The sequence below is a fragment of the Sus scrofa genome, chromosome 12 (assembly GCF_000003025.6).
Source record: "Sus scrofa isolate TJ Tabasco breed Duroc chromosome 12, Sscrofa11.1, whole genome shotgun sequence".
In the NCBI taxonomy this organism is placed as follows: domain Eukaryota; kingdom Metazoa; phylum Chordata; class Mammalia; order Artiodactyla; family Suidae; genus Sus; species Sus scrofa.
The window spans coordinates 33,161,938-33,188,179 of NC_010454.4; the positions used below are offsets into that span (position 1 = coordinate 33,161,938).

Genomic DNA, 26,242 nt, shown 5'->3' on the forward strand with positions numbered 1-26,242 from the left:
CTCAAAAAGGCAGATGAGGTTAAGAAAAGGAGCAGTGTGTTTACCACAGTTTTAACTGAGACCATTGCTCTGGTTTCTAGTATAATTAATTCCTTCGGTGGAATTTTTGCCTTGGAATTTTTTTAATGACTTCCTGTGATTGAGCAACAGGATGTGAAAAATAGATGCAAAACAATTTTGTTCCTGCGTCTGTTTTACAAATATCTCAAATTTACAAATAGCTCCCATTTGTTAATAGAATTACTAAGGCAACAAGTATTGCTGCTTATTGTTGGTAATTAACATCTCAGTGCTTCCATCAACCTTTCCATATTCAAAAGTGACTATAAAATGTTTGCCAGGAGTTCCCATTGTGGCTCAGCAGAACAAACCTGACTAGTATCCATGAGGATGTAGGTTCGGTCCCTGACCTCTCTCAGTGGGTTAAGGATCCATCATTGCCGTGGGCTGTGAGCAGATGCAGCTCTGATCCCGACTCGCTGTGGCTGTGGCGTAGGCCAGCAGCCGTAGCTCCAATTCGACCCCTAGCCTGGAACTTCCATATGCCGCACACGCGGCTCTAAAAGGCAAAAAGTAAATAAATAAATAAAATAAAATGTTTGCTAGATTTATCTGTATTTCTTTCATTAAGTAATCTGAAGTACTAGAAAAGGTGGAATTTTCTAATTTTAATATGATATAAAGTTATAAAATGTAGCTTTGGGGATAAATTGGAGGACAATACCACTTAAGTACAAACCACCACATCCTACATTCCCCTGAAAAAAAAATGGGGTAATTAAACTCAGAAGTAATGGTGCCCCTTCTCCCGTCAGTACCTCGTCCACTCTGGAAATACAACTCAACGGTCACGTCGGGAAGCTTCAGTTCAGTGTCTTTCTCTTGCTTATGGGTCTTGTTAAATTGCCTTTATATCATATTTTCTGTCCATTTCTCATAGGCTGTTTACTTATTTTATGGAACCAAAGATTGTTTAGTGCAAGAATGTAAAGATTTGAATAAAAAAGTTGAGGTAAGCTTTTAAAGTTTTAGGTGGTCTCCGCTATGAACTTTTTTTAACAAAATGATGAATTTTCTATCAACATATTTTACTAACACATATGGAGTATTTGTTGTGTGCCAAGCACTTTGCTAAGTGTTTAATACACATTTTCCCACTAAATTCTCACCACAACTGTAAAGCTGCAACTTTTATAATCCTATCATGCAGAAAATTGTTTTGAGGAGTTCCCGTTATGGCTTAGCAGGTTATGAGCCCAACTAGTATCCATGAGGGTGGGTTCAATCCCTGGCCCCACTCAGTGGATTAAGGATCCCTCATTGCTGTACCTGTGGCATAGGTTGGCAGCTGCAGCTCCAGTTCAGCCCCTAGACTGGGAACATCCATATGCCATGGGTGCAGCCCTAGAAACTAAAAAAAAAAGAAAGAAAGAAAAAACAAACTTTGAAATTAAATAACTTGCCCAGATTCACAACTGTCACAAAGTACACAAGTAACCAGGATTTGAACCCGGGTTTATGTTATTCCAGGGTCTGTTTAACTCTTAGGCTGAACCATGTCCATTCATACACGATGAGCAGTGAGACATTATCTAACACAGTGCCACATCCATCAGAGGAAGTTTAAGCCTGAAGTGGAATTCCTCTTATGGCTGTGATGTATCACTCTGACGTCTTAAGGCAGAATCGAAATGTCTGAGTAGTAAAGATAGGACATTCATGGCTGCTTATTGCTACAACGTTTCTGATGTAATATGGCAACGTTTTGTATGCATTCATTGCTTGCTTCTAAAAAGAGTCTGTAATGGTTGATAGCAACCACAAAGACACTAATACGGAGAAACCTAGAACCAGTAAAATGAAAAAAGGAAGAGCCAAACAATAAACAACTTGGGAAAAGAGTAAAAAATGAGCAGAAAGAGGGGAGCCTGACTGTACCCACACGAAGGAGAGCTGCTCTCCAGGCAGACGCTGGGCTCACACACAGCCTCTGCTGCCACGGCACAAACAAATGGCAAGAATTTCCATTAAAAAAGTAGTCTTCTGCTTTATCATATTTCCTTTTTCCTATGCTTTGATATCATGGGTAGAGTGAAGCTTTCAAGGAAGCACCCTTTTTTTTTTTTTGATCTAATAGTTTATTTATAGAAAAATTACTTGTGAAACTACCTTCAAAATGCCAGACAGTGCTCTAGGTACTGGAGATACAGTGGCAAACCCCTCGCTCTCACTAGTTTATAACCTAGAGAGAAGAAAGACATTTAAACCATGTTGCAGTGTGGCATGAGAATTGATACATTAAGGAAAATATTCAGTCTTAGAGGAATAAATAAGAGCAGTACATGACCCAGCGGCCAGAGAAGCTGTCTAGGGAAAGTGACTTGATGAGGAAGTCTTTCTGGAAGAAGTGATAAACCGGAATCTGAAAATTAAATAAAACTTGGCTAAATGAAGAAAGAGGTGGAAATTATTCTAGGCAAAGAAGAGCATGTGCAAAGGCCCAGAGGCAAGAGAGGACATAGCTTATTTGAGTGTGTTTAAGCTGGCGCAGAGCCACAGGAGAGAAGGTGACAGAAGCTGAGGCTGGAGAGATGGACAGAGGCCAAATCACAAGAGGAGCTCCTGTGTTAAGGAACTTGGATTTCACCATGACCACTGAGTCAAGCAATTGAAGGTTATAATAAGGGGATAGGTGTCTCTCTAACTGATCTGTGAAGGATACATAAGAGGAGAGGAAAGCTTGAGAAATTGATGGGATGCTGGGCTAGGGTGCTGTCAGGATAATGGAGAGGGATGGGCTTAGAAGTGGAGTCAGGTGTTTTTAGTGGTTAACTGGATATGGAGGGTATAGGCACAGAAGTCAAAGATAATTCCCAGGTTTCTGGCTAGGCCACAGGGGGTTGGAGAGTGCTGTTCCTACCGGGAAAGTAGATTGCAGAGAAGATGCTCAACTCGGTTCTGTGCATGGGAGCTGTAGGTGCCACAGGCAGTTGGGAGTGTTCGGATCTAGCCCAATTTACTCTCCTGGACCAGCACAACAGAGCTGTCGGCACAGGGATGGCAATTAACACGATAGATGTGGCTCAGATTTCAATCTAGAGTGTATTGTTTGAGAAGAAAAAGGAGCCTGGACGTGGTTATGCAGGATGGGGAGCTCTCAGTAGGGACTGAGGAGGAACATCATGAGAAGTCGGGTTCCAGAAAGCAAAAGAAGAGACTATTTCAGGAAAAGAGGGGGGTCAGCCTTGTCAGTTGACACTAAAACCGAAAGTAAGATAAGGCCTGAAAAAAATAATTGGGCTTGGCAGAAAGGATGTCTTTGATGACTTTGGTTAAAACAATTCACTTGTTGCAATTCTTGTACTATAATAAACATTGAATAGGTGGGAAAGGCCAGATTACCTGGAGGGAGGGGTAGGAAGTAGTCTTCTTGTATGTATGAAAACGGATGGGGATCTAAGCAGATGTGACTGCAAATAGCGTGCCCTGTAGTAACTCACTGCGTGTGTTTCTCTGAAGCTAGAGCTGGACGGTGAGCGAGTAGAGCTGCCGAACCTGGAAGGTATTATTGTCCTGAACATCGGCTACTGGGGCGGTGGCTGCAGACTGTGGGAAGGGATGGGCGACGAGACCTACCCTCTAGCCAGGCATGTCCATTTGCAATCTGTTCTTTCGTGTCACTATTTATTTATTTATTTATTTATTTTCTTTTTGTCTCTTTTAGGGCCTCACCCAAGGCACATGGAGGTTCCCAGGCTAGGGGTGGAATGGGAGCTGTAGCTGCTGACCTACACCACAGCCACAGCAATGTGGGATCTGAGCCACGTCTGCCACCTACACCACAGCTCACGGCAATGCGGGATCCTTTAACCCACTGAGCAAGGGCAGGGCCGAACCCGAGTCCTCATGGATGCTAGTTGGGTTTATTAACCACTGAGCCACGATGAGAACTCCATCACTTTTCTTTTTAAAGCAGTCTGTTGTTCTTTATAAACATGTAACATTTTTCCCCTCACATTTTCTTTTTTGTCTGTCTTGTTAATATCAATATTTAGTAAGCTGATGGTCCACTTGTGTTAAAAAGTAATTGTCCTGGAGTTCCCGTCATGGTGCAGTGGAAACACATCCAACTAGGAACCATGAGGTTGCTGGTTCAATCCCTGGCCTCGCTCAGTGGGTTAAGGATCCGGCGTTGCGTGAGCTGTGGTGTAGGTCGCAGATGCAGCTCGGATCCCACGTTGCTGTGGCTCTGGAGAAGGCTGGGGGCTACAGCTCGATTAGACCCCTAGCTGGAACCTCCATATGCCGTGGGTGTGGCCCTAAAAAAAAAAAAAAAAAAAAAGGAAAAGGTAATTGTCCTAATGTGACTGATTTTATTTTATTGCATCACATCATCCATATTTCCTTGGTCCAATTTTAGGCATGATGATGGCTTATTGGAAGTTGTTGGAGTATATGGGTCTTTCCACTGTGCTCAGATTCAAGTGAAACTGGCGAATCCTTTTCGAATAGGACAAGCACATACAGTTCGGGTAGGTGCAATACTGCTGCAGTGGACTCACTTGTCCATTTAGAAGCCATTGATGTGTAGACGTAAATACACATGCTATAGCTTGTCTTAAACAGGGGTTTACAACCCAGGCTGTTGATCACCCTCCAGCAGGGCTGAGTGGGATGCGGAAGAAACAGGAAATACAGCCCTCCATCCAGTCGAAGAAATTAAGCTCTTAGTGAAAAAGAATCCTTTAACAATCAAGGAATAAAGATACATTCAGATTAATTTTCTAAGAATGAAATGCTAAAAAAATATCCCTGAGAAGGGTTAAGGGATGCTGGATGTTATTAAGGAAGATTTTTTTTCCTGAACTTTTTGGGGGACTGACGTTTTCTGATTATTTGTTCCCTGATTCTAGCTGATCTTGAAATGCTCGATGATGCCAATGCAGGTAGACGGGGAGCCTTGGGCCCAAGGGCCCTGCACTGTCACCATAACCCATAAGACTCACGCGCTGATGTTGTATTTCTCTGGAGAGCAAACGGATGATGACGCCTCTAGCACTTCAGATCCCGAGGACGCCAAGGAAGCCGAGTAGATGGAGGAGGAAACGAGAACTTAGCATGAGGTCTCGCAAATGAGTAGATAACACATTCCTCCGAAATAGAACTTCCCTGTCGACCAGTTCAGTCTTCATTTCCTCCGTAGTACAAAGGGTATGCATGTGTGTACATCGCATTCCAAAAACAGCCGGACTCTGCTTATTTACAAATGCCTTGGTCTTTTTTTCAGCAAACGCTGTGATCTTAGAGCATTAACTTTTAAACGTCACGGGATGTTCCATGAAGAGAGTGGGCCCACTCAAGTGTGCACTCTGTTCCTTAGTCTTGAACCTCACAGTTGATGGACGTGTACCTCCAGCAAGACGAGGGTGGGAAAATCATCTCCATTCTAATTCACGATGTGGCCACATGGTAATATTTGAACAATTACCGGCTTTTTTGAAAGGAGATGTCCGCTGTCAGACCAGCTGGTTCTTGCTGAACATCCTCCTGCAGCACGCCTCTACGGTTCCTCCGGCCCAGCCCCTAGTGGATCCATAACACCGATTTCTGAGAAGCCCTAAGAGGGGAAATGTAAAAGAAAGACAACGCTGAAATTTGTTATTTTAAGTTTTATTTTCGGAGCATTTTCAGACCCCCAGATGTTGTTTGGTTAACTCTGTTAATGCATGGAGGTGAAACTCAGCATATTCTGTAGATCTCCATAGAGGACCGCATAGGGTGAATTGTAAAAATTAACATTTAGAGCACTTTGGGTTGAAAGTTACAAGTTTTGAGCTGGACAGTTTACCGGCTTCGTTTTGGATTAAAAGGGCAGAGTCAACAATTCAAAAAAAAAAAAAAATGTACTCAAGAAAATTTTTCTAGTCACGTTAATTGCCTAAAAAAGTTCAGCATTGGTAAGTTTTTAAAATGTAGTGGTCTTGTAGTATTTTGAACTATACTAGTTTTTTATATCCAAAGTACTTAATAGAATTTCCCTTCGGGGGAGTGGACAGGATCCTCTGCTGAAACGTTTCTATCATATTTATTTTAAAATGAGAGCTATATTTTTTTTACTTATTTATTTTCTGCATTGTGGTATACGTGTGTTTAGTGTTTATAATATATTGCTTTATTTAATGTCTTGCTCACTGAAATTCTGCTACTCGCAACCAGATAGAAGTGTAGCCTGTTGACTAAGTAACTATTAAAACCGTAGTTTAATTCTCCTGACAGATGTATTACCTAGATAGTCTCAGAAGTCCTCCTCAATATTTTTAAAAACAGGGAAATGAAAGCACTGGGCAACTGCTCTTGGATAGCTGAAAGCTGGCGTTGTTTCATTTGGGAGCCGGTCTGGTGGTTGGCAGGTTAGCAACCAGAGGGTGCTCCTCTGTTGCTCCCCGAACCTATTCCCACGGCACCCACTCCCCACTACGCAGTTAGGCCACCCCAGGGGGCCTCCAGCCTGGTGTTTCTAGGACAGATGACCCATTTGTGGGCTGGATGGTCTTTTGTGGCATTAATCTCTGAAAGATTAGAATGTATCCCCCGAAGACTCCATTAGCTTCCTTTAAGGAGCCGTTACGAATCTGTCATCTGTTATGATTTGCCAGAAATTTAGATTTCAGTCACTTCAACCCCAGGCCATGTATTGAAGGAACAACTAGGTAGTATATACAGTAGTCAATCCATTATACAGAATGCTTTTCCTTTGCTTAAATTAACCTCTTACAGATCTCAGGGGAAGCAGCTAAATTCTAGTCATGAAAGATTTTGTGAGCAAAGCCGTTTTTACCTTATTCGTGCACCTTTCACAGTAGGTTACCTGCTGCAGGTGGTGGGAAAGTGTGTAGATATCTTTCACGGGCTGATCATGTTTTGCATATAATGAGTTTCATTTTTTAATTCATGGTCAGAATTGTCAGAGATGTCACATTTTACAAGTATGGTTAAATTCACTTTTCTTCGAGCTGTATTTTATGTGTAATTCATAGTGCTAATTATAGAATCACGGTAAATAGTTTGGAGTATCAGAATTAAAATAATCAAAATAACTCATAATTTTTTTAATTGGTAAACCTGGACACTAACCATAATGTTCCATTGGATTTAGAATAGGCTTTTATGTATACCGTCCTCAGTAATTTTTTTAAAAATTGGTTTTTCAATTGTCATAATCCATGAAAGTTTTTCCCCTACCTGACATTTCATGAAATTTTTCTGTTACCTTATTCACTCATTCTGACTTAATTTTTATTTGGGAAAGTTCTTTCAGAATACCATATCATAATCGTGCTGTCTTATTTTAGAAAAACTCACTTAACTTTTTTGGCACATTTACCCAGCATTTCAAATAAATGTGCCTTGTTTCATAAGTACAATTTACAGGGCTTGTGTTTGCAAGTTATATATTAGGGTAGCAATTGTTGACCTTACCAGGGATTCCACACTTTACAAAAAAAATGATTTTTGTCACAGGATTTTTCTCTTGCATTTCAAACTGTCTTGATTTTTTAAAAATAACAATTTCTACATTCTCAGGAAGAAATAGGTAAAGCATGGTTCCGTGTCTATTTTCAGATTTCTCTCGTCTTTTATGTCCTATACATTCCTAACTCCTCGCAAACTTAATAGCTTAAATACCGAATACCTGGCAGCTCTTATGGATCCCATAAGTAGATGGCGATAATTTTCAGTGCTTTATTATGTTTTATAGAAATCAGACCAACTTGTGCTTCTGAATACAAGTTGTCTAATGGTAAGATTATATGATCTTAAATGTGTTTTAGGTTTTCTGCAACAAGTAGCTGTGAATCCTTAATGTAGCTAATGTTTATAAAAATTTTATAGTCAGAATTATTTATTTTTATTTTTTAGGGTGTGTCAAAAACATGTAGTATTTGCTTTTTGGAATATGTTTGCCTACTTAGAGTTGGAAAATTTACTGTGATTCAGAAATTGTAAACAATCCTTTTTGCGCTGTAAAAATGAATACTTACCAGCATGTCAAAAGAAAAATAGTGTGCATTTGTAATATGAAGCAAAATTATATTTAATGTATATTACAGAATTTTAAATTTGCACTAACTAGAAAACTTTAAAGGTGATATTAATTTACAGGTTCACGTGGATCCGAATACATAATTTGTATTTGTTCAGCCAGAAAGGTCAATGGATGATAGTGTTGTGTGATTTTTTTCCCTCAAAATGATATTATTGAAACAAGAACCAGCACTTTATATTCAGGCTTTTTTTTTTATTCTACCTGATTTGGGACAATGGAATGTAGGGAGATTTATGAAAAAAAGGTCTAGAATTTTGAAGAGAAAAAAGAGTGTTGCCACTCTATCCCAATCCGAATGAAAGTGTATTCTCAGCAACAAGGCAGAGGAGGTTGTTTTGGTTTTGCTTTTTAAAAGTAAGCCCCGGCCTGTCTCTGATTTTCCCATGAAGGCCTGCCTATCTCCCATTTCTCAGAGTGTGATCTGCAGGCTGCAGCATCAGAACCACCTCGGGAGCTGGGTTGACAGTGTGGATGCCTAAACCCAACAGCCAGCCCTCGACTTCATGAATCGGGGTCTCTGGAGATGGGATGTAGGCATCTCTGGTTTCATTAGCAGGTGCCTCAGGTGCTTCTGATGTACACTGAAATTTTAAAGTTTACCGTTCTGTACCTCACGTAGGGCTTCTGTGCCCTCACACCCAGGGCTTTTGCCATGTAGATACCATGCAGGAAATTTGAGTTTAATTGGATATTCTTAAATCTGTTTTTCTTTACTCCACTAATTGCCCTCTTCCCCCCAGTCTGTCTTGGAAAGGAACTCTGTGAAAAATGTGTTGTTGTCCTGTCCAAATTGATGAACTCTATTACATAAATATTGGTAGCCTCAGATTTTTATGCTTCATGGAGGCTTGGAGGACAGGCAGTGCTTCAAGGGCCAGTGGTGTGGACCCCCGTGGGGGCTCCTGCCCTCTCCCCAGGCTAGGGTGTGTGCAGCTTCAGATCAGATTTCAGTAAATAATACACTTCCTTTAAAAAAAAAAAAATCCACTATTTTTTAGTAAGGGTTCGGAAGCCACTATAATGACTCTGTCACCGGGGTTAATTTTCTACTGATTTTTACATATTTAGAAACCTCATTTTTTTTGTAAAAAGAATATTTCGGATGTCTCAGTTGCTGCTTAGAATATGTCCACTTGGCTGTTGCACAAGTTTTGAGGCATTCTGCTGAATGTTAAAGCACTGACAGCTTCTGTTCCTTGTGTTTCTAATTTTAGTGAAGTATGGAAATGGTTTGTGTAGTTAATTGATTTTGGTTATTATGTAAATTACACACACATTTACCCCCATGGCCCTGACTGTGCGGTCAGTGCATGAGGCTGCCATATCTCAAAATAGTGCATTCTTAGGTTCTGGAGAAAAGAATCAAAAAATGTTGCCCTCTAATACAGAAGTCGCAAAACTTAACTAAAATGGTGAACTTAGTCATCTACAGAAATTTCTGCAGAAAATGTCATCTAGAAGCTTTAAGTTTGGAGTTCTCTTGTGGCACAGTAGGTTAAGGATCCAGCATTGTCACTGTAGTGGCTTGGGTTGCTGCTGTGATGTGGGTTCCGTCCCTGGCCCAGAAACTTCCTCGTGCCACAGGCATGGCCAAAAACAATACATAAATAGAAGCTCTAAGTTTAAGTGGACTGCTGATATGAGACATAGGACACTTCCTTGGTCTCTGCAAAGATGCCCAGGCTACTTCCCCACTAAAGGAAGTGTCACAGCTGAAGGCACCTGACAAGGTGGCTGTAATCTAGGCAGTCACCACTGTGTGGTACTTTTTCATGACACAATATTGAAAAGAGAGCTGGAAAGTTAGGTTGCTCTCCTTGTTCCTCTAAAATTGTCCAAGCAAAGGGGGCATCCTGATTGGATGAGGAGATAGAGCTCTCTGAGCAAATTTTGGGGTAAGGAAGGGCACCTTGTATAGTTGGGTGATCATGGCTCATAAGAAGATTTGTTCTCATCACTCACTTGGGCTCAGCCAACTGTCTTTCTCTCAGATGTGATGGGCTTGAATGAGCCCTACAGATAAATCAGTACTCTGATTTTAGTTCTGTCTTATGCACGTTTAGAGCAGCCAGATCCGTGGCCCTGATCGCTTGCAGGTGCACTGACCAAAGGGGCTCTGGGAACCCACAGGGTCAAGAATACACGTGATGGCTCCACTCAAGCAGCCAGCTGGCCACGTGCACCTTCTCTCTGCTGGCCACAGTACTATGTCCCTATCACTAATTACCTTGTGTTAATTGCTTTTGCTGTATTGGGTCTGTATTGCTGTGTTCAGTGCTACAGACAGAGAAATGTGAATTAAAGCATTTGACATGTTGAAGATGTTTGCTTGTTTTTTAAATAAAATTTAAAGTGCAGCACTTGAAAAGTACAGTCCTGGGTTATGTTTTGACACACTAAGAAAACTGCTCTGAGTTAGTTTCATAGAAGACAGTCCTCGGTCTCCAGCAGGACAAACATCACTCCCGTCTGTGGCAATTCTGGGTCAATACATGGGGAAGGCAAGGAGATATACTTATAGACCAGTTCGTGACAGAGGAGACAGAGGAGTAAAGCGAACCAATTAAATGAGGTGAATCCATCTCCTTTTCAGTTGGTGCAGTGGAACGAGTAGAAAATTTATTTGAAATATCTAGGTTGAAAACCCAGTCTCTGCCACTGTTTAACATTAGGCACATTTCTTGTTCTGCCTGAGCCCCAGAGACGTTCTTTATACAAGTGGGAAGTGTGCCAGCATAGAGGTTGCACACACGAATGCTTCGAGGAAGGAGTCCGATGGGGAAGGTGGGAATGATGGGGGCGGGGCAAACTGGAGCACTTGACCACAGGGGAGCAGGCCTGGTAAGCCCAAAACTCATCGTAAAGAGAAGACAGCAACGCGGACTTTTCTATTAACCGCATTTCAGAATAAGGGTTGGCAGCTAATTACCTGCATGTAGTCTCGCACCAGCTTGTATGATGATGAGGGTGGGAGGGAAAGGTGCAGTCCTCCCACATTTAGCAGAAATTTCCTCCCATTTGAATGTTTATAAAGCTTTATGGTATGACAACTGTGATCTGGATTTCACAAGACATCAGGTGGCAAATAACATTTTTTTTTATTCATTCCACTAGGTATTAGAAGAAGGAGATTCTGTGGTCCACCTTCACTATGTCCTCTTTGCTCAGAATTCCATTTTCACAAATGTTTTGAAACAATTTAAAATTCATTGCTCATTTGCCTGCCTTTTTTTTTTCCAAACGTAATGCCAAGCATAATGCACCTTTTCTTGGTCAATCATTTTATTTGTTTGTTTGTCTTTTTAGTGCAGCACCTGCGACGTATGGAGGTTCCCAGGCAAAGGGTCAAATTGGAGCTATAGCCACTGGCCTATGCCACAGCCACAGCAACGCAGGGTCTGAGCCGAGTCTGTGACCTACACCACAGCTCACAGCAACTCTGGATCCTTAACCCACTGATCGAGGCCAAAGATCGAACCTGCATCCTCATGGACGCTAGTCAGATTCCTTTCCACTGAGCCACGACGGGAACTCCCTCTTGGTCAGTCATTTTAAACCTGAGTTTCCACGTTTGGCAGTAGTACTTAGAGAAGTTCACAAAGGAAAGCTCTCTAGTAACAAAATAGCCCCTGACAGTTCCACGTTTTGACTTCTTAAGCAGCTTTAACACACATTTATTGGGCGCTTGAGTATTGTGCTAGATGCTTTTATTTTTGTCTCATCATCTACAACTTTGTGAGGCAGATGTTATGAATTCCATTTTACAGATTAGTAACTCGGGGCTGGATGTTGCTCCCAGGTCCTCATCCCTGATGCTAAACATCATCAACACGCCTACCACCAACAGAATAAAAACAAGGTTGAATACAGGCAGACATGTCATTGTGCTGGGCACTCAGAATGCTACACTAGAATGATACAGCCCCAAAAAGTCCTCCCCACACAAAGAAACTGGTGAGATATGTGGAAGGAATTCAGAGATCTTGAGGAGCAGAAAGTGTTACACGTGCCTATAAATAGAGATTTAATTGGGGGGGAGTAGTTTCAGGACTAGGAAATGGAAATGGCATTTTAATCATCAGATATACCTAAGAAATGTATCCGCATAACAGGCAACTTTTATTTCCCAAACATCTTTGCCTTTGTTACTAGGCAAAGTAAATCCGTCTTGAAGAAAGCTGTGTGCCCTGTGGGCTTCTCGAGGACAGGTTGCTTACCTTGGTCATCTGAACATTCAAATTAATGAGTATTGGGGTATGCTGAAAATTCTGGGAGTTCCCTTTGTGGTTCAGCGGTTAATGAACATAACTAGGATCCATGAGGATGCGGGTTCCATCCCTGGCAGCACTCGTGGGTTAAGGATCTGGCATTGCCATGAGCTGTGGTGTAGGTCACAGATGCGGCTCAGATCTGGCATTGCTGTGGCTGTGATGTAGGCTGGCAGCTGTAGCTCCGATCTGAATAGCCTAGGAACTCCCATAAGCTACGGATGTGGCCCTAAAAAGCAAAAAAAAAAAAAAAAAAAAAAAAAAAAAAATCTTTTAATAGAACACTAAATTAGCAGAGCATTATTCTTAGCTTAGCTTCCAGAGTCTAGCATAGGGGAGCACCAAGCAGTCTTAGAATAAATGAAGTTGCCGAGCAGTCTCCAAGAGCAGCCCCAGCAAACAGCTGGGCTGGGTGCTCCTGGAACCTGTCTTTGAACATCTCATGCCCCATCCAAGTGCCAAAGGGCCATGAACTGAAGCAGAGTTTGTCACCCCCAAAAAGCCACGTTGGCTTGAGTTTTAGCTCGGGCTAAAGGTGGTCAAAAACCCAGTAGATTCAGGAACGTTCTTTCCTTCCCCCTCAATTGCCTACATTTACACTGGAAAGGGGCCTGTGCCAGGAAGAGCTAACATCAGACACACCTAAGAAATGCATCCGCATAACAGGCAACTTTTATTTCCCAAACGTCTCGGCCTTCTTCCCCTTTGTACCCTTTTCCTTAGGATGTTACATAAGCTTCACTCTCCTGGCTGCCCTGTGGAGCTTCCATCTTTATGGGGCTCCCAAATGTATGTAATTTTGTTGTTCCCCGTTAATCTGTCTTATATCGATTTAATGAGTAAGCCAGCTGAAGAACCAAGAAGATAAAAGTTGCCCATCCCTACAGCCACATCTAGATCATGTGATCATTCCTCCCTTGTAGCTAATTGGACCCAGAGAGCCCATTCATAAACCAGCAAGCAGTCGGATTCTCCACTGACTTTGTCTTCACAAAATGCTTTTTTTTGGGGGGGGGCTGCACCCAAGGCATATGGAGGTTCCCAGGCTAGGGGATGAATTGGAGCTGTAGCAGCCACCACAGCCACAGCAACACTGGATTCCAGCCGCTTCTGCGACCTACACCACAACTCATGGCAATGCCGGATCCCTAACCCACTGAACGAGGCCAGGGATGGAACCCACGTCCTCATGGATGCTGGTTGGATTCATTAAACACTGAGCCCTGACGGGAACTCTACAAAATGCTTTGGTAAGCTCGAAATCTGTCCTCCTCGTTTGGCCCACTGAGTTTTCTTGCCATCCACCAGGACAAAATTGCAGAAACAGAGTAAAAGCTTAGAAACTGTGTAGCTATTTCTGACAGGTGACTATTGGCTCTAATCATCATAAAAATGTGGCTGGTATTTTGTATGTCTTTTTATGTCATTTTTCTCTTTACTATATTTTATAAAAATGTTGCTACATGATGCCGTTGATTTAAAACAAACAGCCAGTTATTTCTCCAACAAAGACGGGTTTATCCGAGCTCAGTAGAGAATGGCAATTCGTGGTCTGCCACCAGGGCGAGCCACGGGCATCTGCACAGCAAGGGAGGAAGACTTTCACAGCGGGGAAAGGATGGAGGTTCCCTTAAGGCACAGCAGATTAAGGATCCAGCATTGCTGCAGCTGTGGCATAGGGCGCAACTGCAATGTGGGTTCCATCCCGGGCCCGGGGAAGTTCTGCCTGCCGCTAGTGTGCCCTAAAGGAAAAATATATATGGGGGGGGGAGGAAGTTGGGAGGATTATGTAAACAAAGAGTCCAGGACTTTCCATTGGCCGAGCCCTTGCTGGGGAAGAAGAGGACTCTCTTCTTCCTGTTGGGCTCTGCTATATTCTCAGGGTCTCTTCTTGTCTTCTATTTGATTGAGGTTTCCACCTGTTCATTTTTACAATGTATAGGACATTTTTAAAAAAGAAAGAAACAGGAGTCCCCATCATGGCACAGCGGAAACGAATCTGACTAGGAACCATGAGGTTGCGGGTTCGAGCCCTGGCCTTGCTCAGTGGGTTACAGATCTGGAATTGCTGTGACCTGAGGTGTAGGTCGCAGAGGCAGCTCGGATCTGGCGTGGCTGTGACTGTGGCATAGGCCAGCAGCTACAGCTCTGATAAGATCCCCAGCCTGGGAACCACCACATGCCACAGGTGTGGCCCTAAAAAGACAAAAAAAAAAAAAAAAAAAAAAAAAAAGAAAAGAAAAAAGAAAAAAGAAACAAACAACAGAATACTTGATTTTTCACCAGGGATGATTTTAGAAATATTGCTTTAAATAACATGCTTATAGAGTTGCCTGGTGGCCTAGCAGGTTAAGGGCCTAGAGTTGTCACTGTAGCAACTCAGGCTGTGCTGCTCAGGCCAAGGGGTCAGTCCCTGTCCTGGGAACTTCCGTATGCCATGGGCGTGGCAGACAAACAGATAAATAAATACCATGCTTATTTCCTTTGGAAAAGGAGGGGGCCCAGCTGTAGTGAGTTTCTGTTCCTTAGAAACAAACTCTGACTAACATGTTGCAGGAGGTTTGCTTTAATTCAGTGAGAGGAGCAGTGACCTTTAGTATCTGATACCAAAACTTGTAACCATGACTCAGGTAATGGCAACAGACTCTGAACAAACGAAACAGGAGGGAGAGATAAGACGAGTAAGGATCTATTATTTCAAGAGCGGTAAGAAAGTATGCAAATGGGGGGAGTTCCCATCTTGGCACAGCGAAAATTAATCTAATTAGTATCCATGAGGATGGCGGTTCGATCCCTGGCCTCACTCAGTAGGTTAAGCATCCAGTGTTGCTGCAAGCTGAAGTGTAGGTCCCAGGTGTTGGATCCTGCGTTGCTATGGCTGTGGTGTAGACTGCAGCTCTGACTGGACCCCTAGCCTGGGAACTTTCATATGCCTTGGGTGCAGCCCGAAAAAGCAGGAAAAAAGAGAAAGAAATACAGTGGCATAATCGGTTTGGCAGCACGGGGGAAAGGGACCACGTAATGGAAAGGGAAAGATTAAACACCCACGAGAGAGGAGTTCCCTGGTGGCCTAGCAGTTATGGATCACTGCTGTGGCTAGGATTTGATCCCTGGTCCAGGAACAACTTATGCTGTGGGCAGGGCCAAAAAAATAAATAATCTTAAAAATAATGGAGTTCCCATCGTGGTGCAGTGGTTGATGAATCCAACTAGGAACCATGAGGTTGCGGGTTCGATCCCTGCCCTTGCTCAGTGGGTTAAGGATCCAGTGTTGCCGTGAGCTGTGGTGTAGGTCGCAGACATGGCTCGGATCCCTCGTTGCTGTGGCTCTGGCGTAGACCGGCGGCTACAGTTCTGATTCGACCCCTAGCCTGCTCCATATGCGTGGGAGCAGCCCAAGAAATGGCAAAAAGACAAAATAAATAAATAAATAATACACAATAGAAAAGACAGCTGTGAGACAGAATTTCAGCCTCTACTTTTCGGCTTCTGTTAGTCTCCATCTTGCCATAATATTGGGAATTATCACTTTTCTAGGACTCTTTCCTTTCCCCAGTGGTAAAGACTGCCATCTCCTACAAGTTTCAAGAGTGCTGAATGGCACTGTTGTGCTTAGTTTCTGGTAATTGGCTACCTTCCAGAAAAGTGACAAATGAAAGGTCAATGTGTGCCATTGTTAGAATGGCTAAAAAAAAAAAATCTGACTTGAAGCATATTAAACGCTAGACGTAGAGAGTTGTGACTCATTATGAGTCACAAAACTATGCAAAACAGAAACCACTCCACCTAACAGGTAGGGCTTCTGTTAGCAGAGTGAAGAGCTGCTCATAGAATAGTACACAATTGTGTAGCAACCTCACAACAGGGAAACAAATGCAGAAGCTTTTTTGTTTACATTTCATAGAATTTCTTTTCTTTTTTTTTTTTTTTTTTTTTTTTTTTTTTTTTTTTTTTTGTCTTTTCAGGGCTGCACTTTTAGCCTAGGAGTTTCCCAGGCTAGGGGTCCAATCAGTGCTGTAGCCACTGACCAACACCACAGTCACAGCAACACCAGATCCTTAACCCACTGAGGGAGGCCAGGGATCAAACCTTCGTCCTCGTGGATACTAGTCAGATTCGTTTCTGCTGAGACACAACAGGAACTCCTTCACAGAAATTTGTGTGTGTGTGTGTGTGTGTGTGTGTGTGTGTGTGTGTCTTTTTGCCTTTTCTAGGGCTGCTCCCGTGGCATATGGAGGTTCCCAGGCTAGGGGTCTAATCAGAGCTGTAGCCATAGGCCTACACCACAGCTATAGCAACACAGGATCGAGCCATGTCTGCGACCTACACCTCAGCTCACGGCAATGCCAGATCCTTAACCCACTGAGCGAGGCCAGGGATCGAACCCGCCACCTTATGGTTCCTAGTTGGATTCGTTTCCACTGAGCCACGACGGGAACTCATAGATTTCTATGGTTAAAAAATAACTTTCCAAAAAGGGACTACAGCGCAGACTGCATTCAGCCTTTTCTTTAAGTGTTGTATAAAAGGTGTCATTTTTACAGATAAGCTATGAGTTCTTTATATAGTGGGAATACGTTTTTGAGCTTTTTTAAAAAAGAAGTATTTACTGTTAAAGAAGCATTGATTTTGTGTGGCATTTTAGAAATTCAGCTTTTCTGCTCTAAAAAGGTGACACTTTTCTTTGTATTTCTTCAAAAGTTATTGCATCCCAGTGGCATCAGAGGGCGATTAATATCCAATATTATTAATATCCAATTGGATTAATATTAATATCCAATTGGATTAATATCCAATATTATTAATGGATATTGGTATCAAAGGTCAAATGCTGTTTGTATGTGTCTGTGAATCTTTTACACAGAGAAAGATGAATAGAAAGCTGCAAACTGAGTAGTTTTGGGTTTTTGTTTGTTTGTTTGTTTGTTTGCTATACCCACATTATGTGGAAGTTCCCAGGCCAGGGACTGAAACCAAGCCGCAGTTTTGACCTACACCACACCTGCAGCAACACCAGGTCCTTAACCCACTGTGCCACAAGGGGACGTCCTGAGTCCTTTTTGTCACATGAACATTCCCCTATCCTCAAGAGCAAAACAACAGTAATTTCACAGAATAGCAGTAGATTAATGTAGGTACTGGCCAAGCTGAAACCAGAAAGAAAAGACTTGGAGAATTATGGCCATTTTTTCCCCAAAGATGACCACCACATTTATCTCCCATTTCATATGCTTAATTATACTAAATGTAAACAAATGGTCTAAACACATCAATTAAAAGCAGATTATGGGTGGAGTTTCCATCGTGGCGCAGTGGTTAACAAATCCAACTAGGAACCATGAGGTTGGGTTCGATCCCTGGCCTCGCTCTGTGGGTTAAGAGCCAGTGTTGCCATGAGCTGTGGTGTGGGTCACAGACGTGGCTCGGATCCTGTGTTGCTGTAGCTGCGGTGTAGGCCGGTGGCTACAGCTCGATTAGACCCCTAGCCTGGGAAGCTCCATATGCCGCGGGAAGTGGCCCTGGAAAAGCAAAAAAAAAAACAAAAAAAACAAAAAAACAGATTATGGGAGTTCCCACTGTGGCTTAGTGAGAACGAATCCAACTAGTATCCATGAGACTCGGGTTCAATCCCTGGCTCCTCAGTGGGTTAAGGATCTGGCATTGCCACGAGCTGTGGTGTAGGTTGCTAACGTGGCCCAGATCCCAATTGCTGTGGCCATGGTGTACGCCAGCAGCTGTAGCTCCAATTCGACCCCTAGCCTGGGAACTTCCATATGCACAGTGTGGCCCTGAAAAAAGAAAAGAAAAAAAAAAAAAAGAGAAAGGGAAGGAGGAAAGAAAGACAGACAGACAGAAAGAAATCACTTTACAATGATAAAGACTCAATCACCAAGACAATGTAAAAATCCTAAATATTCATACACTTAAAAGAGAGCTTCAAACTACATAAAATGAAGACTGATGGAACTTCAAGGAGAGGAGTTCCCTTGTTAAGGGTCCAGTGTTGTCACTGCTACGGCCAGGGTTGCTGCTATGGCATGGGGTCCATCCCTAGCCCAGGGACTTTCACAAGCCATGGCATGCCCCCCCCAAAAAAAAAACAGCCCCTCATACACACACACACGCACACGCACTCCCCACTCTCCTGTGCTTTACTGAGCAGTCTCGGGTTACTGTCCTGAACTTTTCGTTGGAACAGAAGCGTCCCATGACAACATAAGTGGCATCTCTGAGTGGGAGGACAGTTTTGTTTTTTTATTTTTGTCTTTTTGCCTTTTCTAGGACTGCTCCCATGGCATGTGGAGGTTCCCAGGCTAGGGGTCGAATCGGAGCTGTAGCCGCCGGCCTACGCCAGAGCCACAGCAGCGCGAGATCCGAGCCAAGTCTGCAACCTACACCACAGCTCACGGCAATGCCGGATCCTTAACCCACTGAGCAAGGCCAGGGATCGAACCTGCAACCTCATGGTTCCTAGTCGGATTCATTAACCACTGAGCCACACGGGAACTCCAGGAGGACAGTTTTATAGCTGACATCCTGAGTATTTTTGTGGGGACAGGGACAGTGAGGAAGAAAAAACTGCAAGAGGAATGGGGGCAAGAGAAAACAAAACCCAAGACTGTAAACCCTGGAGACCGGACATCGGAAAGAAGAAACTTGGGAAGCTCCTTGTAAGAACAGTGGGTTTTAAACAGAAACAGATTGGAGTTCCCATCGTGGCTCAGTGGTTAATGAATCCCACTAGGAACCATGAGGTTGCGGGTTCGATCCCTGGCCTCGCTCAGTGGGTTAAGGATCCGGCATTGTTGTGAGCTGTGGTGTAGGCTGGCAGCTCTGATTTGACCCCTAGCCTGGGAACCCACATGCTGTGGGTGTGGCCCTAAAATGACAAAAGATAAAGAAACAAAACCAAACCAAAAAGACACTCCCTCCTGCTCTCCTGCCCCATCCTCTTCGCAGGCACTACGTGCACCGCTCTGTCACTGTAGCTAGTTTGCACTGCCTAGAGTTTTACGTAGATGGAATCAGACACTATGTACTCTTTCATGTCTGGCTTTTTTCAGTTCACATAATTAGAATGAGATTTATCTATGTTGTCACATGCATCAATAGTTCCTTCCTTATACTGCTGGGCCATTTTCCATTGTCTGGCTACCCCGAATTTGTTTTTCTATTCCCTGTTGATGGATTCTTGGGTTGTTTCCAGTTTTTGCAAATAAACCTGCAATGAGAATTAAAAAAAAAAAAATAGTGTGCTTTATGCCCACAATTGGTAGAGAAGGGCTTATTCAAAGTTTGCAAGTCCTGGAGTTCCCGTCGTGGCGCAGTGGTTAACGAATCCGACTAGAAACCATGAGGTTGCGGGTTCGGTCCCTGCCCTTGCTCAGTGGGTTAAGAATCCGGCGTTGCCGTGAGCTGTGGTGTAGGTTGCAGACGGCTTGGATCCCGATTGCTGTGGCTCTGGTGTAAGCCAGCGGCTACAGCTCCATTTACCCCTAGCCTGGGAATCTCCATATGCCGCGGGAGCGGCCCAAAGAAATAGCAAAAAGACAAAAAAAACAAAACAAAGTTTGCAAGTCCTGCCATCTCCGTCGCACACCAGCTGGCATCCCGCAGTAGAGTTCCACGGATAATCCCTGGAGTCCGGGTCAGGCTCCACTGGCCAGAGGACACAATCCCAACAAGAACACCCTCACTTCAGACCCCACTTCAGCCACACTTCAGGGGTCCCCAGGCCACTTACACATTGGACCACCTGTCTACACAGCCAGAAGGCTCCCATCCAGGATGGTTTAGTCTGGGCTGCTGTTACAAAAATACCATACACTGGGTGACTTCAACACCAATCATTTACTCCTCCTGAAGGCTGAAGTTCAAGGTGCAGGTCCTGGCAGATGCTGTGCCTGGTAAGGAACCACTTTCTAATGGGTACACAGCTGTCTTCTTCCGTGTCCTCACATAGCTGAAGGGGCAAGGCAGCTCTCTGGGTCTCTGGGAGTTATAAGGGCTCACCCCATGCATGAGGGGTCCAAGCCTCTAATCACCTCCAATACCTGATAGGTTCCCAGGAGGGTGGAGACGGACTGCCCCCCCCCGCCCCCCTCCAAATGTGGCTGTTCACCTTGGAGACCTGCTGTGGACACCCTCTCCCGGAATGTGGATTCTCAAGTTGGGCAGCAAGAAACAATGGCCCAGCCTGGGGAACACAACTCCCCGCATGGATGACCACCTACAAAGATTCACTGCCCTCGGTCATGGGACCCGACCCGTTCCCCTCCCTTGACCCTCCCCTCCTCCTTCTGCCTTGTTCCTGCCGCAAGTTCCCACCATGAACTCCAGCCAGAGATTCCCACCACGGCCGGCTCCTTTATAAGCCTAGAGCCTCCATACAGTCAGGGCTGGCGCGTCTTGAGCTCAGCCTGTGCCCCTCTGATGCCTTCATAAATCTCTCTTGGGAGTTCCCATCATGGCTCAGCGGGTTACGAACCCAGCTAGCATCCACGAGGACGCGGGTTCCATCCCTGGCGTCGATCCGTGGGTTAAGGATCTGGCGCTGCCATGTGTTGTGGGGTAGGTCGAAGAGGCGGCTCAGATCCTGGAGTTGCCATGGCTGTGGTGTAGGCCGGCGGCTAAGCTCTGATTGGACCCCTAGCCCGGGAACTTCCATATGCCGCGGGTACGGCCCTAGAAAAAGACAAAAAGATAAATTATTTATTAAATAATATTAATTAAACAATACATACATAAATAAATCTCTCTTGCTTTACCAACTTGGCCTTGTGCAAGACTCCCTCGACAAACCTAAAAATACCATCACACTAGGGGTGAGGTTTTAATGTCTGAATTTGGGGGCAACACAAACCTCCATTTTAAAGCACATGACCCCACCCCCACCCCACCCCGCCCGAGCTTCAGGGAGTTTGACACTCTGCTTATGATTATAGTGTTGCCGTAAAGGAGACAGATCAAACCAGCCCAATGAAGAAACACATGGAGCGCGGTCCAGGAGGGGACACCAAGGCGGAGCTCCTGTTCCTCTCCCTGTGGAATCAGGGTGTTGGGTGGCACTCAGTCCCCAGCTTTGATCAGGCGTGACCGACTGAATCATGGACCACATACATATTTCTTTTTCCTTTTTTTTCTTTTTGGTCTCTTTCTCTTTTCTAGGGCTGCACCTGCAGCCTATGGAGGTTCCCAGGCTAAGGGTCCCATCGGAGCTACAGCTGCCAGCCTACGTCACAGCCACAGCCACGTGGATCCAAGCCACATCTATGACCTACACCACAGCTCATGGCAACGCCTTAACCCACCGAGTGAGGCCAGGGATCGAACCCTCAACCTTATGTTTATGAGTTGGGTTCGTTAACCACTGAGCCACGATGGGAACTCCAACCGCATACATGCTTCAACTCACTTGCCAGCCCCTCTCTCCTCCTGCAGGTCAGGCTGTCTCAACGTCCCAACCTTCTCATCTCCTGGCTGGTCTTCCTGATGCCCAGCCCCCATTCTGGGTCAATTCACCTCTTAGCATAAATTCAGGTGTGATTCCAGGGGTTCACAAAGAACAAGGACACTCCCAGTCCTGGGGAAACCCCAAGGATTTTAATCTCCCCACCAGGAACCAGACACCAACCAACAGCAGTCAAACGAATACCCTCAAATCCACACCCCTTACCCCTCTCCAAACAAGGAGAAAATCCACAAACAGGGCCATTGCTGGCTGAGTTTTGTTTCACTATTTAAACGTTTTATTATAGAAAATGTTCAAACATTGGCCACAGTATAAGGAATAATACAATGAACCCTCACATTTCCTCGGATTTTTCCACTCGTGGTTTATTTACCTTTTCACTCCTCCTCCTCCCCCTCCTACCCCCCCCCCCCCACCGCATCCTCAGATCCTCCTGAAGCAAAGCTCAGAAGGACATTTTATCTGCCTGAGTATTCTTTATCAGAAGCGTACTGAGGAGTTCCCTTGTGGCGAAGCTGGTTAAGGATCTGGCCTTGTCAGGCCACTGCTGAGGCTGTAGTCACTGTGGCGGCGCAGGTCTGACCCCTGGCCCGGGAACTTCCACGTGCCGTGGGCTCAGCCAAAACAAAAGCTTCCTGAGGGGCTGCCACACCCATGACAGACTTCAAAGGGGCTACGGTTCTGCTGAAATCTCAGCCCCTGGGCAGCTGGGTGGGGGCCTCCAGGGGCCCTTGGGCACCTCATTTGCTGACTCCAGTATGACAGATGTAATGCTTTCTACACACGTGTGTGAAAGAATACCAAACACCCACGTTATTGCATTTAAAGCTTCCAAGGCAGGTTAGCCAGCCTTGGCCCTAGCATCTCAAAAGATCCGTGTCTACAATCCTGATTATCTTCTAAAGAATCAACTCTTAAAACTATAAGCTCGAGCACAGAAGCTCAAATACTTCTAATTAAAATCAGCACAGGGAGCAGAAGAAATAAGCGATAACGGAGTAGTATTATAGATCACAGACCCATTTTAGAGTGATCAAAACAGGGGAGCCGATCGACAAGTCTTGAATCGTCACAAAAATTTGACCCTGATCTTCGGTTTATCATGCTCGAGTGACTGAGACAGCCCCTGATACCTGGGCTGGGAGACTGTTTTTATGTTTGTGTATCTGGAGGGGGTCTGATCTTTCCCCAGGGGACCAGGGGTGTCTAGGGGGCACCTCCTCCATCATGGGACAGCCGGAGTAGTGAGCGGAGTCTTTCAATATCTCCCCATCTGACCTGCTCTGCAAAACAGGAAGTCAGATGAATACAAAGTCTCTCCAGCTCTAGGATCTAGTGCCAGGCGGCAGCCCCGCCAGGCCAGGGAGAGGACCTTAAGTAGAATGGTTTAGAGACAGTGAGGCTGTGCCCCTCAGTTCCTGGCTCCAAAGCACCTGCACAGTGCTCAGCCTGGGCTACCTGCTTGCCTCTCTTCAACAGAGGGGCTCGGGCTTGCCTCTCCTGAGCTGTCCCACAGATCGCCGGGGAACAAGCCCTCTCTGCGGCCCTGTTTCTGCAGAAGAGCCAGAGCAGGACACGTGGTTTAACCTTCGGCGTTCTCCCCCTCTCAACCCAGCCGGTTCCCGAGGGTGAACTGGCTTTGAATCAGGCTTTGGTTTCAGGAGGTCAACGAAGATGCCTTTGACCATCTCCCAAAGCAGAGGAGAATCACCCAAGAACTTTCCTTCCCAGGAGCAAGGAAGAAAACGTTTCGAAACCACATTTCAGCCATTGCTGGGAGGTCTTCCCTACAAAGTTGATTTCTGGGTGACACAGATCTACACAATGGTCAGGAACAGCAAGTCCTCTGACCAGAGCGTCCTGGAGGCCTGGCACAAGGCCAGAGATGCGCTAACTTCTCAAACACCCCTAGGAAAAGGTCTGGGGTCCTCCCTGCCCCAGCGGGACCCTCTTTTTTCCACAAGAAGCCTGACCTCGGCTCTCTTCTTGGGGAAAAGCCAGAGCAGGACTCATTTCACCACAAAGGGTGAAAGTTCTTCCACTCTGGGGATGAGAATTATGTCCTGAAAACATCAGGATATAAAGAGCTGCGGAAATCCCAGCATCCATTCACTCCCGCCCTTAGTGGACCAGGGGTCTTTTCACTGCACAGAAACCCTGCAGGAAAAATAGCCCCTGTGCTTAAGCCTGACAGCTTAAGTCCCTAAGTCTTCCTGATTCTTCACCAGGTCAAGACAATCTACACCTGGAATTGGCTCAGCCAAGGAGAACGGACGGGGCTAGGGCTGGTGACAGGCCTCTGTCTCATGCAAGGACCGCCTGGGTTGGGAGGCATGGTGCCATTTCCCATGGATTCGCTGGAAGGCCCTTCTGGCCGTAGGGAGTCACCCCAGCAGGTGACCTAGTGTGTCCCCGAGACAGAGGGCCTGTCTGCGTGACAGCAGGCTAGGCTGACTGTTCAACAGTGCTGGCCACAGTGGATGTGGCTCTCCCAGCCAGTCCAGACTCTCACAGTCCAGGAGAGGGGAGGCTCTCACTGAGGACAGTGATGAGTTAGAAGGCAAGAGACGCTAACGAGAGCAAGACCACCAACTGTGAACCCCGTGAGGGTCCCTCTTGCCTAGCGGAGTCCTTTGTCCCAAAGCCTGGGCTAGGGGAAGAAGGCTCCATGGCTGCAGCCAAGGCATCTTGGCCAAGATGCCTTTCGTAATGTTTGACGGGGCGCAAGTGGGGAGGGGTGTTGCCATCCACGTGGGACCTGGGTCACCTTGACCTTGAATCGCAAATTCAACCCAGGTTGATTCAGATCAGGGTTTGAAATCTGACACTGAAAAGGTTCCTATTTGCCTACACATTTTAACACCATGGATGGGGTGATGAGATGTGCAGGACAGGAAGGGAAACAGGGCTATGTGCCAGTGCAGAAAGAGGCCATCCTTCTTTGGGAATCCTCTGGTCTGGCTGGAGACCCCCTGTGGGTCACTTCCCTCGGGCACAGCCAATAACCAGAAGTCTGAGCATTCACCCCAACCTCCACGTGTAGGTAGTGGAGGGCGAGTCATATTGAAACTCAGTGACTTTGGAAGTTATTTTTTTTTAAATCTAGAGAGTCGAACAGCTCTACAGAGAGTCATCCGAACACTAAGATTTGAAGGCTCCTCCAGAGAGCAAAGAGGCAGACACCAGCAGCCTAAGGAAGAACCCAGAGTGGCTATGGATTATCTCTAAGAGGAAAAGGGTGCTAATGATTTTATTCTCAAAGCCCCACCCAGCTGTCCAGAGAACAAGTCAGGGGAGGGGGGACATCCTGTCCCTCCCCTGAAGGGCACCAGGAAGCAGAAGGGCTTCCCTGCCCACATCACAATCACCCCACCCCTTGCCCTGGCCAACAGCCTCCTCTTACCCCGTCTTCCCACCCTCTCACCCTCACCCACTCCCCTCCCATCCTTGCAACCCCTGGGGACGCTCAGGGCAGCTCCCTGAGAGTCCCACCTGCAGCAATTTCATTAGGGTCTCCAGCACGGCCCAGGCAGTCAAGCCAAGGGTCCCCAGCCTGCCTACCTGGTGGAGCAGATGGAGAGTGTGGCACCTGCGGAGAACACCCAGAAGGCCGGGTACAACGCCTCCGCAAAGGCCACCTTGAACTTATACAGCAAGTGGACCTTGTCGGCCACGGCGAAGAAGATGACAAAGCCGTGATCGCAGTTGAGAAGCACCCCCACCCGCGTGGACTTGGTGGAGGGCAGGGTTTTCTCCACGTTGTTGTGCCAGGCCGAGATCTTGGTGTTGAACCACTCCACGCACCAGGAGGCGCTGTTGCGGCCAAGCCGGCTCTCGGGGCCGTGGCGCGGCATGCTGCCGTAGCAGACGCCTACCCCGCAGAAGTTGTTCTTCTGCAGCTCCACCTCCCAGTAGTGGATCCCTTTCTTGTAGCAGTGCAGGCCCAACACCTGCGAGCAGTAGGTGAACCTCTGGGGATGTGGCTGGTAGTCCTGGGACGTGTCGGCCGCAGAAGCGACGGTGAAGTTCTGGGACAGGGCCACCTTGTTGTGGGCGGTGTTGTAGTCCAGGATGACTTTAACGGCATCTAAGAAAGCATCACCCCAAGGGGTCAGGGACAAGGTGCCCGAAGGGCTCTCACTTTTCAAACTTTCCCTAAATGTAATATTTGTTCGTTGGTTTTATCTATTCATCCATCCTTCCATCCATCCATCCATCTATCCATCCTGTCCAGCCAGCCAGACATTTGTCCACCTGTCTATCCATCAATCCAGCCATCTGTCATCTCTCTGTCTATTCCACCATCCAAACTTTTTTTTTTTTTTTTTTTTTTTTTGTCTTTTTGCCTTTTCTAGGGCCACTCCTGTGGCATATGGAGGTTCCCAGGTTAGGGGT

At 45.6% G+C, this 26,242-nt stretch overlaps 2 protein-coding genes across 4 annotated transcripts in view; one reads left to right on the forward strand and one right to left on the reverse strand.

Moving 5' to 3' along the window:
- The window catches only part of DGKE (diacylglycerol kinase epsilon), a 30,974-nt gene extending 20,499 nt beyond the window's left edge, over positions 1-10,475 (forward strand). The window contains exons 9-12 of one of the 3 annotated variants that reach the window (XM_005656963.3): positions 941-1,012; positions 3,520-3,647; positions 4,421-4,532; positions 4,914-10,475. In XM_005656963.3, coding sequence (XP_005657020.2) covers positions 941-1,012; positions 3,520-3,647; positions 4,421-4,532; positions 4,914-5,093 — 492 coding nt within the window. In that variant the 3' untranslated portion in view covers positions 5,094-10,475. Of the gene's footprint in view, positions 1-940; positions 1,025-3,519; positions 3,648-4,420; positions 4,533-4,913 lie in introns of those variants that run through there. The other 2 variants (XM_013989941.2, NM_001167645.1) reach the window with 2 other exon arrangements.
- Positions 22,102-26,242, reverse strand: part of TRIM25 (tripartite motif containing 25) — a 28,402-nt gene continuing 24,261 nt past the window's right edge. The window contains exon 9 of the mRNA XM_005656971.3: positions 22,102-25,934. Within this exon, the coding sequence (XP_005657028.3) occupies positions 25,405-25,934 (530 nt within the window). The 3' untranslated portion in view covers positions 22,102-25,404. The remainder of the gene's footprint in view (positions 25,935-26,242) is intronic.